This window comes from Natrix helvetica (assembly GCF_964273705.1).
Source record: "Natrix helvetica genome assembly, chromosome: 3".
Classification (NCBI taxonomy): Eukaryota; Metazoa; Chordata; class Lepidosauria; order Squamata; family Natricidae; genus Natrix; species Natrix helvetica.
The window spans coordinates 98,260,021-98,273,819 of NC_138549.1; the positions used below are offsets into that span (position 1 = coordinate 98,260,021).

A 13,799-nucleotide genomic window follows, 5' to 3' on the forward strand; every position below is an offset into this window, starting at 1 on the left:
AGACAGCAGTCAAACTTGAAACCAACGAAATTTGCAATTTGGGGTTCTGACTTAAATCAAAGATTGCTTTAATGCTGTTGTCAATAGCTACTATTGTATAAATCTTGGAACTTTTACTTTGCATTCAGAATAAAGATGACAGAACTACCAAAACACTGCATTTAGGAATCTAAATACTGATCTTTATACAAGTATATTTCCTTGCATGTATCTTTTTCTGGCATTTGTAGGGGAAATACAGCATTCATGCTCCAATTTCAAACTCTTGCTTGCAATTTCAAGCTAATCTAATCCAGCTAGATGTAGATAAAATTAAACAGAGAAAAATGAGATAGGTGGAACATCTCTAATATATGAAAAAAGAAAACCAAAATTTAAAAATACAGCAGTTGCAAATTGACCAATGGATATTTTCTTCAGTACAAATGAGGGGTGGTAGAGGCTTCCTGATATTCTTTGAAGCGTTTAGCAGCAGTGTACGTTAGTAATTAGTACCAGAAATTCTGATTTTCAATAAGGCAAATTAAAAATATACAATATTTATAGGATTATGAGTTTAGAAAATGGGCATCCTTGTTTGACCAGATAACCTAATAAAATTCAGTTTCACTGGAAGCAGCCATCTTGGTTGATTCTTAGGCCACTTTTAAAGTAAATCAGTAAATTCTTTAAAAATTAAAATTACAGAAATTGAGTGATTGCTGCAGAAAAGTTGGTGAAGACGGTTTTGTTTTTTTAGCACCATTTTACTTTCTCCTTCCACAGAATGAAAAAATAGAAAAAAGATTGTATGGCTGGGATTGGTGATTTGTAGCCATTTTAATATTCCATCTTTGTCCATAGACTGAAAACAAATGATAAATCATCCATCGGTAAAGTCGGTAATCTCCATTCAGTAGAGTTGATATGGAGCTGAATATTTAATTATGTAGTTGCCCAGAATTCAGTACCCCAAGAATCCACTTCTCCATCACGCTGTGCTTTTAGCTATTGGGAAAAAAAGTTATCAAATATAACACTTTGAAAATATATAGCTAGTGCTTGGTTTACAGCAGTTGAGACTGGAATTGTAAGTGATGTGGTTGCAAAGTGTGATGTCCTATGACCATGCTGCTTACCAATGGCAGTTCTGGTTGCCATAATTTCACACAATAACTTCCGACTTTCTGTTGGCTTCTCCATTGGCTTTGCTTGGTAAGAAGGTAGCAGGGAATGTTGGAAATCATGATCGCATAACCGTGGCTTGCTGTGACATGATCATGAACACAGCACCAAGTGTCCAGATTGTGATCACATGTCTGTGGATAAACTGCAATAGCCAAAAAACTGAAAACCGGTCAAAACCACTTGTTCAGCAATGAGTTTGAATTGTTGTTGAACACGTAATTATAACCAGAGGATCCATTTGCACAATTCTGCTTTTACATAATATGAACAACTCTGATTTAACAATTGTTGCCTTTCTAGGTCTAATGTACATGAGTCATATGTAGTGTAGAACCTAAATATTTGATATAAAAAACTCTTGTGAGATACCCTGACTTTTTAAAAAACAGAAATAAAAAAAAAAATCAAGCCTGAAAATTTCTCACTTCCATGTAAGGACAAATACATATATAATTAACTTTAATTTCAATAAACTTACAAATGTAGTTGTGACATATGAAATAAAGGCATTTCTATAATTCTAATGGAAACAAGTATTTTTTCTTGCAGAAAACAATTTTATACAACTTTATTTTTGAATATATACAATTATTCCAAGTCTACTAAAATTGGGATTCAAGCCACATTGTACAATAAATATTTTAGAGCAAAGAAAGCAAGTTGTAGAATTCAGCAAGGCCTTTAGTTAAAACCAAGTTACATTATAATTATGAGTTTTCATTAAAGAATGTCATTAATAGAGAGTAACTATTTGGATACCATTGTATTTCTTCTATTATGGTTTGACAAATAAATTAAACTGGCTTTAATTATCGCATATCCTGAAGGGCATTCAAGTGCATGTAGTGTCACTGGCAAAATAAACAAGTAAATTTCTATCAACAGAAGGAATCCCTAGGACAATTTACTATCTAGTAGTTGTTGCTTATCACCCAGATGGATGAATGATTGTATCATAGTCATAATTCAAGTATTTATCTACTGCACCTATCACAGTATGTTATTTTCAAAATGAAGCAGCACTGGCGGCAAAATACTTAAATACATACATCTGTTACTGAAAACCTCAAGTACATGTCATAATCAGTTTATTTACTTTGTTTACAGTAACATGTACAAAATGATAGTGCTTACAGTAAAGTGGCAATTTATAATGTAAACACATTTAGAAATGCCTTGATGGAAAAATTCAAAGCTGCTGATTAAAGTATTTTATACATACTGTACCCTAGCTAATAAGTTCAGGCTGTACATTTATTCTTTGAAGGATCTCTTCAGGCATACAAAACACAGGATTTACAGGCTTAATTTGTTCTTCACCCAGTAATGATAGTCCAGCAATTCCAAACAAAGTGTGAAATGGATCCACCTAGAATATATTAAGGTATATTTATTGAAAACATTATTTTACATGGGATAATATATTTTAGAAGATTAGGCAGTTTTCTATACTAAATAAATTTGAAGATTCAAATTAAAAAAAGAACAATGGTAATGCGCATCTTATTAACTTCTCATTTTTAGAAAACCAGGAAAAGATGAAAGGATTTTGATTAAAGGAAATGCAAACTAATTAGCTAGAATACAATGTATCAACAATACTGTAACTTTTTTTATTCTGTTATATAGTTTAATAATTATATTAAAGAAACAGGGCACTTTCATTTGTACTATAATGCTAACATTCAGAGAAGTCTATGCTCGCTATAGGTTGAAATTATTATATTTCTATCTTATGGTAGGGAATGTCTTCATTGTTCGTCATTTTATCCATCACCTCTGAAATTCAAATTCAGTGTAGCTAAAGGCATGGGTTCCTAGACTGATAGGAATACTTTTAACATTGAGAACACGGGTATGTTCCATGCATGATATATCTTGGCTTTGGCATTGGCTGTAACTTTAGGCACAGGGCGTAAGTTCCATTTTTCAGCATCATTATAAGCTCTGAATGCTTGCTGAACAAATGGTTGTAAGTCGAGGACTATTTGTAGTTTGTTTTGGACTTGAATGAAATATATTTTCCATTTCATATATACTTTTAATGTTGTGGCAGTACTGGCTATTTATAACATGGCTCAAGCGCTTAGCCATTCACAGAATGTCTACAATGGCAACAAAAAACACCCTGCTGCCCATGTACTCCAAAAGGAGATTTCTTAGTCATCTAACCCATATTTGTACTTTTTTTGGACAGGAAGAAGTACTTCTACACTAAATGTGAAGCTAAGTATGTCCATTGTTTTTATTAAGGGCCCCACATATTTTCGACAATATATCTATTTATAGGCTAGTGGTTTTCCTTGCAGTATCCCCACTTCTCATTTTGAATTAAAATAATATCTAAAATCAGATTAGGATAAAATCTTAACAAGGATTAAAGGTTATTATATCTACCGGCATTTATTTGGAAGCCTTTGGTTACATCCTCAAGAGATATTTTATTCAGAAGGTTTTTTTATATAGATCTCCTCTAACTGGTTCAAGATTTTCAAAGTATTTGATTAGCTATACCCTTAATTCTCGTAACAAATTTCCCGAGTAGTAACTACTTATGATTAGAAACAAAATTTAATCATAAAGTTTCTTTCGATCATCCAGTGGAACTAATCTAATTTGAAAAGAAAAAAAATCTTCTAATGAACACAATCATTTGTTATAGATTTCTAGATATGAAATAAATGAACATGTGTTTCTAAGCATCAAATACGGCTATGATTTAGTAACATCAAATCTATTTGAGACTACTTGCCATATCTCCCGGTCTGTCAGCAAATCCTCCAGTTTCCTCATCCTGGCAAGCCAAGATAAAATTGCATAATTTCTCTCTGTCAATCCAGTGCAACCTGCCAATTATCTTCAGGGATGCTAATACCCACCATGAATAGCATACATCTGGTAACTGACAAATGATATAACAGCACAGTATGTTAGGGCAATTGTGATTGTTAAGAGCAAGAATAATGGGATTTAAGTCAAAATAAGATATTTTCCCAGTATAAAAATTAAAGAAGACAGGGGAAGCCTGTTCCTTCTCCCACTGAGCAGAAGTTTTTTTTATTAAACATGCACAATTAAATTTAAGCTATAGTTTACTTAAAATTATTTTATTATGCTTGCTATTTTTCATCTATGAGAATTTTTTGCGAGAAATCCTCCATGTAATATTGAGCTATGCTTATTATGTCCATAGTTAACAAGATGACTAAAAATACAGATTAAAACAATTTTTTAAAAAGCATATCATAAATGTACAGTGAAAATGACTTTACTGCTATTCCCTTATTATGCTGAATGTCTAGAAGAGACCCAATGCTGCTTGGATGCTTAGTATGTTGTATAGGTCTGGTCTAGAGTAATGTTTCAAGATTATATGCAAATGCATAAAGTTACCACCTCTAAGGAATTAAGAATCCTTGCTAAAAATATTAAGTGTTAACGGAAGTATCAATGAATTCTGACTGTTGTCTTAGAACAATCTTACACATGGCTAGTACCAATCAGTCACTTTTTACAAAATTCTGCTTCCTCTCAAACTACAGAATTCTGAAAAACAAAACACACAAATTATACCTTTTCTGGTCTTCCATTAAGGCCACCAGATGGCAATTGACGTTCACAAAGCCACCATCCTAGAAGATCAGCATTTATTTGGTGTAACTGGCCAGTTATAGCCAGAAATCCTGTGCAACAATAGATCTAAAATTACAGATATAAAGTTCATGTCTATTTTAGAAAGCTATTCAGATAAAACAAAGAAAAATACAATGTGTGCTATCAATTACTTATATAATAAATGCAACAAATTAAATCCCTCAATTTTTAGCTACCGTGCTTTCAATTAAGTATTAAAATATGAAACTAATTTAACCTAGTAAATTTAAAAATAAAACTTAAATTTATTGATAGAGATGCACAGGGTCAATGGATAATATTAATGATATCATAACCTTACTTTTCTTAAGATAGATTTTGCTTATCCAGGTTTTTGATAACATTATGCAGAAAGATTTAGTATTTGTCTAATATTTAGGGGGCTAATGAATACTTTAAAAAACTTTAAATCAAAACAATTCAGCATATTATTACCAATTTAATTATAATTTACCTGTCCTGCGTGAGATTCAGATCCTGGTCTACAACCAAATCCTCCATCAAAATTCATACAAGATAACACAAAATCTACTGCTTTGTCCATATCAATTGCATCCAACTTTCCCTGAAAAGCAGCAAATTGAAAATTACTTCTTTGGCAAAACCCAACTAAGCATTGACGGCTACTCAATATGGCAGAGGAAAACACAACTGTTATCTGCAGGGTATAATAGAGAGGTGTTCCTTCTGCAATGGTTTTCTACTCAGTTTGACACATCTATTGTTAGAAAAACATTCAAAAGTCAACTCGATTAATTTCCATTATTCATTGCTGTACGGTTTAGCGAATTCACAATTTCCAGTGCCTGAATGAACAAATGGCTCCAAATGCAGAACATAGTGTTTGTTAAAACTAACAATGTTAACAATGCACTCAAAGTATTGAAGACATCTACCAAATATTGGTTTTTTTAATTGTAGAAAGATAGCCCTTTTAATTCATTATAATGCTTTATTCTTTTTCCTTCAATCTGAAGGTAATACCAATTTCATATTCCAATTGGAATCTTCACTATTGTTGAGCTTTAATTTTTGGCACTGCCAGACAATCTAGCTAATACCAGTTTTTCATTCCAGGAATATTTTTAAATGTTACATTCCTAATAATATTCTGGGAAGGTTTTTTTAAATGTCCAATAAAACAAAATATAGATTATATGAAAACGTATCTATATACATAGTTCAAAGAACTTACCAGAAGGGCTAAGGTTGCTACTGCACAAAATGAAAACCTAGTATCAATTTCTCCTAGAGGAAGAAATAAAAACAGCTATATACATTACATGAAAAAAAGTTTATAGAATCAAGTTAGGCTCAGAAATACAAAAATAAAACATTTATGTATCAATTCAAGTAACGTCATAGACAAGGTTAGCTTCTTTATATAAATATCTCCAAATAAGATAGGAACGTTCTTTTAAGAAATAGTCATATTTAAAAGTAAATATATTAACAAATTAAAGATTCAGTCCTATATATACAAATTCCTATTTAAATACGTCTTACTGCTGTTAAAATTTTACACAGAATTGCAAAACCAAATTATATTTTCACAGTAAGACTGACAAAAAGTAATTGTACGCATGCAAAAACTGTAGTTAGTATTAAGTACTATATCTCAGATCTCAGAGTAATTCTAGAGCTAAAATAGTAAAACATCACATTTAGTCAGATGTATATAAAAACTCATCATAGATCTAAGAAGGCACAACTGAGAAAAAATGTAGAAATAACACCTTTTGAATTATTTTTAAATCTTTCATCAGAAAATGGAAATCAATATACTTTTACAAGTTACCCCAAATGTCTCCAGCAAATGATCCGTCTTCCTTCTGTAAGCTTTTTACATAACTAATGATCTTATTTACATCAACAACATCTAGACTGTCATAGAGGATTAGAATCTGGAAAACAAAACGAGTTAATTAAAATTTTAGAATAGAGAACTTGGATATTTGAAAATAATCCAAAACTATTTTAATTAGAATATTATTTGATTTCACTAGCCTGAAATATAAAAAAAAATGAATCCTGTTTTCTCTATTCTACCTCCAATATAAAGTATCTAGAGGTACATTACATTTTAATAACAGTGGGTCTCAACCTTCCTAATGCCGCGACCTTTTAATACAGTTCATCATATTGCAGTGACCCCCAACCATAAAATTATTTTATATTTTCTGTATTTTTCCAAAAATGTGTTTTCCAATGGTCTCAGGCGACCCCTGTAAAAGGATCATTTGACCCCCAAAGGGGTCCCGACCCACAGGTTGAGAACCACTGTTTTAATAGTTTCCAACTATGCCCAAAATATGCTGAGTTATAACCCATATTTAATTACGCTTAGACTTATGGGAATCAATGGAAACTTAGGAATGACTAAGAAAACTATTTTCAATGACTTTGCAAATGGCAGATTGCATCCAACCTGCCTTTTTAATTAAAAATTAAAAGTATGTCAAAGTAAATAATGTCAATACTATAAACATTTATCCAGATTACCATGCAGTTTTACAGCATTAATATTAACTAGTTAATTTGCATGATATTGCTACTCCATGTTTTAGACAAGTGTAGGTATGCAACAATTAAGAGTGTAAAATAAACAGAATTTATTAAAAGACATAATTTTTGAAACAGATTAAAGACAAATAAGATCTACATTTCCTCCACTCTTCCTTATGCTTATTTGGGATTTTATAAAATCATTGCAGCTCCCATCTGATTAACTTAACAGAAGGCAGATGATTTAATATATTGTCTTGAATGTACTTTACTATAGTATGTGTTGTTTAAGATGATATGAGCTATAATTTGGAAGGCAGCTGATTTATTTATCCAGGTCTAAGATATTCTGATGTTTTGAATTAAGATTCAAGAATTAGATTGCTCTGACAGAATCCAGAAAACTAATGCATAAATTATTTTTTTAAAGAAGTTCTCAGGTCTCAGAGTAATTCTAGAGCTGTGTTAAACCACATCAACTACAGATTCAGATAAACATCTTTTCATCACTGACCCAAGAAGCTATAATGCTTTGTGTTAAAAGCATCAGTATTCTTACTTACAGGAAGTTACTTAATCTTGTCAAAGTTGGTTGGTGACATCATTGTTATGACTGTCCAGGCTACATAAGATGGGTTGACATACAAATCAATCAATAATCAAACACTCAACTGTACTTTACATTTTCCCAATTTAAAAGTTTAAGACAAAACAATAAGCTGAACCTTTTATTTGAGTTTGAAACTCAGTAAATGTAAGGAATTACTTTTTTTAAGAAAAATTGTATCTTGGAGTCTAGAAAACAATTCATTTAGACATTAACACTATGGATAAGCCGGTGGCAAATCTGTATAAATAATGTATATATTTACCTGAACAGCACTTAATGTATATAAAAGATGAGGATCATGGCCTATACTGGCACTTATTCCACCACATTCATGTTGGCATGATTTGATAAATGCCAGAATTTCTTCTTTGTTCATACGATGAAGCTGCCCCATGAGATCCATTACTGTCAATCCCCAATAGACGCCACTCATTCTTAAATATTCTGACATACAGTATTCCTGAAATAAGCATCATTTATATTAGTTTCTAATCCAATACCTAAAGACTCTAAAGAAATAATAAACGTAAAAGGTAGCATGACTATTTACTTAGATGATTAGGGAAAGAATTTCAAAGGAACTTTCATTTCTTTACCAAGCATACATTGAGGATTCTTCCTTAAATCTGCGAGCACAGAAGAGCCTAAAACAAGTATGTTTTCATTCAGGTACAGAAATGTCTGTTCAAGGCATGGAACAATCTGCACCTAGAATGTCTTGCAAATTGCTAAAAGTTCCCAATTATATATTCATTGACTAAACTAACAATTGTGAATATATATAAACCCTTAAAACTGACAATTGTTAAATGCTAAGTACTGGTAGTCTGTCTCATAGCGCCATTTGTATAATCATCCTGTCTCCTCCTCCTCCCCCATCCCCTCCAATTTAATTACCCCATGCACCTGATTAAATGAGAGATGGTTCCCCAAAACCTATGCCTTTTAATAAAATCTGTTAGCCTGGAAAGGTGCTACCAGATTTTGGCTATCATAGGCTAATATTCCTATAATTAACCATTATAATGGGCTAAAGTAGCATATTACTTTGTTCCAAATTTTTAAGCAAAGAACATTAAAATACCAGAAATAAGTATTAAACATAAAATATGTTCAAATAAATTAAAAATAGGCTTTTTTAGGTCTCAGTGTCATTCTAAAGAGACTTCTACAGCTCTGAAGTCAGATAATACATGCCAGATTACATCATTGACCTAAAGAAACCATCTGCAATGTTTATCAGAGTTGCTTCATAGGGTAGATGTGCAGCATAAAAATTTAACATTAAATTAAAAGAAAACCCCTCCTATATTTCATATATATATTTACATGTTCTATAGAGAGCTAAATAAATACTATTTATGTAAACAGAATACTCACGTAATCATCTTTCTTCATTCCATAAGCAGCTATGTAATCTCCATGCTTCTCTAACAATAATGTTGATGGAGCATCATTTTTTATTATGACATCTTTTTGTGGTGTTCCCTTAAAAATGATATGGTAAAACTCATCAAAAAACTGTGCAATCAAATACATAATGCAGTTCCCCAACTTATGTCCAACACTGAATTACATATATTTATTACAGTCAGTAAACTAAATTTAAAAATGCTAATATTCATAGAAGTACAAAAAAATCTGGATACAGAAGTAATGTAGATTTTACTACTATGTGCTTTACATATTTTTCTACAGGCAGAAAAAAATAGAAATTTTATCTTGATCCATTTATCCACATAAAAAAAAAGCTGAGAGCATAGCAATGATACTATAATAGAGCACACTTTAAAGCCAGAAATAGAAGCATAAATGTGTTAGCAACAGGCAATTATACCTGTTCACAAAGGTTAAACTGTTTCCCTTCCCAAACATGGCCGCCTAGTTAATGAATGAGAGGAGATTTATTTGCCATTGGTTGCTTTTTTTATTTTTAAAAAATTTACCATCTTGTTTAGTTAAATTCTCCAGGGACATACATTTTAATCATCTCATTCTAGTTCTTGCTCTTGATGCTGTTTGTTCCACGGTACACTCCTTTGACTCTTGCCATTTTAAATTCTGAAGTTAAGCACACGGCGCTCCACTTTCCCCTGAATGATTTTGTGGGTGAAGAGGATTTTTAAAAAAACATGCCTGGCAAATCGAGCAAGTTAGGGTTTAATCCACAGATCGCCAAGACTTTTCTTTTTAAACCAGAAGAAAAAGCAGTTATCAAAGCAATTGCTTAAGCTATATGTTACATCTTGGCTTTTGCACAACCTGAATGTTCACATTATCTATCTATCTATCTATCTATCTATCTATCTATCTATCTATCTATCTATCTATCTATCATCTATCTATCTATCATCTATCTATCTATCATCTATCTATCTATCTATCTATCATCTATCTATCATCTATCTATCTATCTATCTATCTATCTATCTATCTATCTATCTATCTATCTATCATCTATCTATCTATCATCAATCGATCGATCAAACAGAGAAGTTCCTGCCCTATAACCATTGCTATACTCACCCAGCAAGAAATTCACGGGACGTTACCACGGTATCTCGCAAACAGCCGCGTGCTACGACTTGGACTATAAAGGAAAGCGCGCTGCATTTTCGATTTAATTATCAGCACGATGAATAGCCCTTTCAACAGATTACGTCGGAGGGGGGGGGGGGCAATGGCACTTGGGAGAACGGGAAGCTGGGAAACGTGGCTTCCCTAAGCAGCCATGACCAATTTCTCGCTCGCCAGCAAATACAAATCCCGGGGTTTCCTCCCCGCCCGCCCAGTAGTCAAAAAACGCGAAAAGGGCTGGTTCTCCACCCCATGCGGCTTCCCCCTTCCTACCATCTCGGCCTCAGCCACAACTCTCCGCGGAATGGCCGACTGGCCTAACAATGGGGCTCCACCGACTATTTTCCCTCCCCGAGGAAAGTAGCAGAAAGGGGGGAGGGGAGGAGGGGAGAGGGGGGAGGGGAGGAGGGGAGAGGCGGGAGGAGCAACGAGGGCGCGAAATGTGGCAAGAGCGGGAAAAAGAAGCGGACACTCACCATAATGGTACATCGGCGATAACTGCTCACGTGACTCGCAGGCGCATGCGCATCGCTCACCGGAAAAAAAACCAGGGAAAAGAAGTCGATTTCCGTCCCGTGTCCCGAATGGATCCGGTAGAGCTGGCTGTACAGAGAAAACTTGTTCCCGAGGCGTTTTTTAAAATATATCTATTTGTTGTTGTTTAACCAACAGTTGTACGGCGAAAACTACTTATTGATTTTGGTGCTTGTTTCCATTTAAAGAAATTATTCCGAGACATTCTGTTTTATACTCGGAGAACACTACATTGGGGGCAGTTATCAATTTCGTTTAATAACAATCTTATCTGGTTTCTATGTTTATAGAAAGTAGATATTGGTGGTGGTGGCATTCGTGCCTTCTTTACAGGTAGTTCCTGACTTAACGACCGTGATCAAGCCCCAAATTTCTGTTTGGGAAATTTGTTAAGTGAAGTTTGCCCTATTTAACGACCTTTCTTGTCACAGTTAAATGAGTCACTGCATTTATTAAGTTAGTAACGGTGGTCAAGCGAATCTGGCTTCCCCCGTGACTGCTTTGTCAAAAGGACACTGCAATTATCATAAATATAAACCAGTTGCCAAATATCCAAATTTTGATCACATCATGGGGATACTGCAACCCTTGTAAGAGTGAAAAACAGTCATGCCACTATGTGAACTATGGTCACTAAATGAAATGTTGTAAGTCAAGGACTACCTGTACTTGCTTTTGCTCTATTCCCGATTCCCACCTCCTTGCCTTTGTGGTTTTGAAATTAATTCGAGGAATTGATGATTGTAGATATCAAACGTTCTGCAATCTTATATTAACTCCAAAAAATTATAAGGAATTAAAACCTACTGTAAAAGACTGCATTAGTTCCTCTGCTAATATACCTTAAGACAGAGTTTAGAGAGATCACATTGGACACTTAAAGTTGAATCATGCAAGATAATTTTCTTAAAATGTCAGAAGGAAATGAAAGTGATATTACCTATATAAATATAACTTAAAACTTGATTTGTTCTCCATAGAAGTCCTACAATTAGAAAAGTAAATTAAACAAAGTACTCAAAAGCAGACTTGTTCATTTATTGAAGAGAATGATCCAAAGGTATATATTTCTGTGTGGCAAAAGTATATAAACCTCAGTCTCATTTGATGGTGAAATTAGTCAGGTGTTTCAATTAATGGGATCATAATAGGTGTGAGTGTGGGAGGTCCTGCCTTAGTTCAAGAGCAGATTCAGAGTCTTCACTATCAAAAGTGAGATCTTCACGACACAGGTATTCAGAATTGTGTCACAGCTGGAAGAAAGATTTCTGAGGATCTCTGAAAAATAGCTGCTCACGCTCAACCTGGAAAAGGTGACAAAACTATTTTTGAAGAATTTTGACTCCATCACTCCAGTATTAGGCAGACTGGGTACACAGGGAGATCATTCAAAACCATTGTTACGCTCTCCACCATACCTTCATCCTATTCTGAAAGGGGGAAAGTATGTCATCTGAAAATCGGTCTCTATTGTGTTCCTTATTTTGGCTCCACATTAAAGTCTGCAGTGTTGCTGCCCTCATAACAATAGTAGTTATTGCAGCTATTGGAATACCGATGATGGCTTCATTGGTAGCCAATAGAAACAACCAATAGAAAGAGGGAAAGTGAACAATCTGCACTTAGCTGGGCGGGGTGCTTTTCAGATCTGGGTGACAATAAATGTTGTGTACTGCTTTCTGATCAAATGAATGAGATATTTCACAAGGTTCATATTCCCCAGATTGAACCCCAACCAAGGGAAGAAAAAGCTATACAAAAGAGGTAGCTTCAGCAGCAACAGCTACTCCTCCCCCCCCTCCATGGCCAAATGCAATAGATGGGAGGTAATACTGTACAACAAATTTTCAATCGGGAGATTTTCTGGCATTTTCCAAAAGAAAACAATGGCAATCTTCTTCCAAATAACCTTAATCCAGCATAGACTGCTGTGCTAATGTCCTCAGTGAACAGGAAGCAGGCTGTTCCAGACTAGAGGCAGAGGCTTTAGTAGTAAATACTTTCAGTGCTTGCATAGCTCTGCAAACATAACTGAGGCATATAAATATTAGTCTTCCTGATATAAATCTAATATTATTTTAATAGATTCCCACTGGTATGATGGAGGTTTCTTTCACTTCTCTCAAAAATAAATGAGGACCCTTAAAGTAGGTCTAGGGCAGTGATGGTGAACCTTTTTTTTACGGCGTGCCAGAATTGCGTGCATGATCGCTATTGCTCCCCCCGTGTGCCCACTCAATTCAACTGCGCATGCGCATGTGACACACACACAAAACACGCACGCACCGCATGCACCCCCTCCCCCATGCTCCGGAGGCTTTCCTGAAGCCTGGGGAGGGCAAAAATGGCCTCCCCCACCCTCCTAGATGCCCTCTGGAAGCCAGAAACAGATCCTTTGGGGCTGTTTTTTGTCCTCTCCAGTCTCCGGAGGCTTTCTTAAAGCCCGGCTCCTCTTCCTTCCTCGGCTGTTGGAAAAGCGCTGCGCCCGTTTCATTCTCTTTGGGAGCCACCATGCTTGCCCCGGTGCGAGACTAGTGCTGCCGGGGGGAAATCAGCAGGAGGGGGAGAAGAACAGAAACTTCTGCTAGGGATGCCTTCTCCCCCTCCTGCTGATTCCTGCAGCGCAACAGCCACTGTTGGGGAAGGGAGGAAATGGTAATGGTGACTGTTGCATTGCTGCTTCCAGCCAGGACGCTGGAGGAGCTGCTGGCGGGGAGGCGAGCTACCTGCATAAAGAAGCCGCTGAGGGCCT

General features: G+C 34.9%; 1 protein-coding gene across 3 annotated transcripts; it reads right to left on the minus strand.

Moving 5' to 3' along the window:
• Nucleotides 1-1,720: 1,720 nt before the first annotated feature.
• On the minus strand, nt 1,721-11,112 carry RABGGTB (Rab geranylgeranyltransferase subunit beta). Of its 3 annotated transcripts, none has more exons than XM_081946638.1 (9): nt 10,990-11,112; nt 9,317-9,424; nt 8,199-8,396; nt 6,620-6,725; nt 6,017-6,069; nt 5,276-5,386; nt 4,741-4,866; nt 3,920-4,069; nt 1,721-2,536 (listed from the first exon to the last, which is right to left on the minus strand). In XM_081946638.1, exons 1-9 carry the CDS (start codon nt 10,990-10,992, stop codon nt 2,396-2,398), a joined length of 996 nt encoding a protein of 331 aa, XP_081802764.1. In that variant the 5' UTR covers nt 10,993-11,112; the 3' UTR covers nt 1,721-2,395. The 3 variants fall into 3 exon arrangements, with proteins under 3 accessions (XP_081802764.1, XP_081802762.1, XP_081802763.1); XM_081946636.1 differs by lacking the exon at nt 10,990-11,112 and adding an exon at nt 10,787-10,908; XM_081946637.1 differs by lacking the exon at nt 10,990-11,112 and adding an exon at nt 10,463-10,705.
• Nucleotides 11,113-13,799: the final 2,687 nt, after the last annotated feature.

What these genes read in the sequence shown, in the direction of transcription:
- RABGGTB (XM_081946638.1), bottom strand. An exon ending in CTGAATCTCACGCAGGACAG is followed by an intron (nt 4,867 to 5,275) that starts GTAAATTATAAT and finishes CTGTAATTTTAG; the next exon opens with ATCTATTGTTGCACAGGATT. An exon ending in TTAATGGAAGACCAGAAAAG is followed by an intron (nt 4,070 to 4,740) that starts GTATAATTTGTG and finishes ATCATTTGTCAG; the next exon opens with TTACCAGATGTATGCTATTC.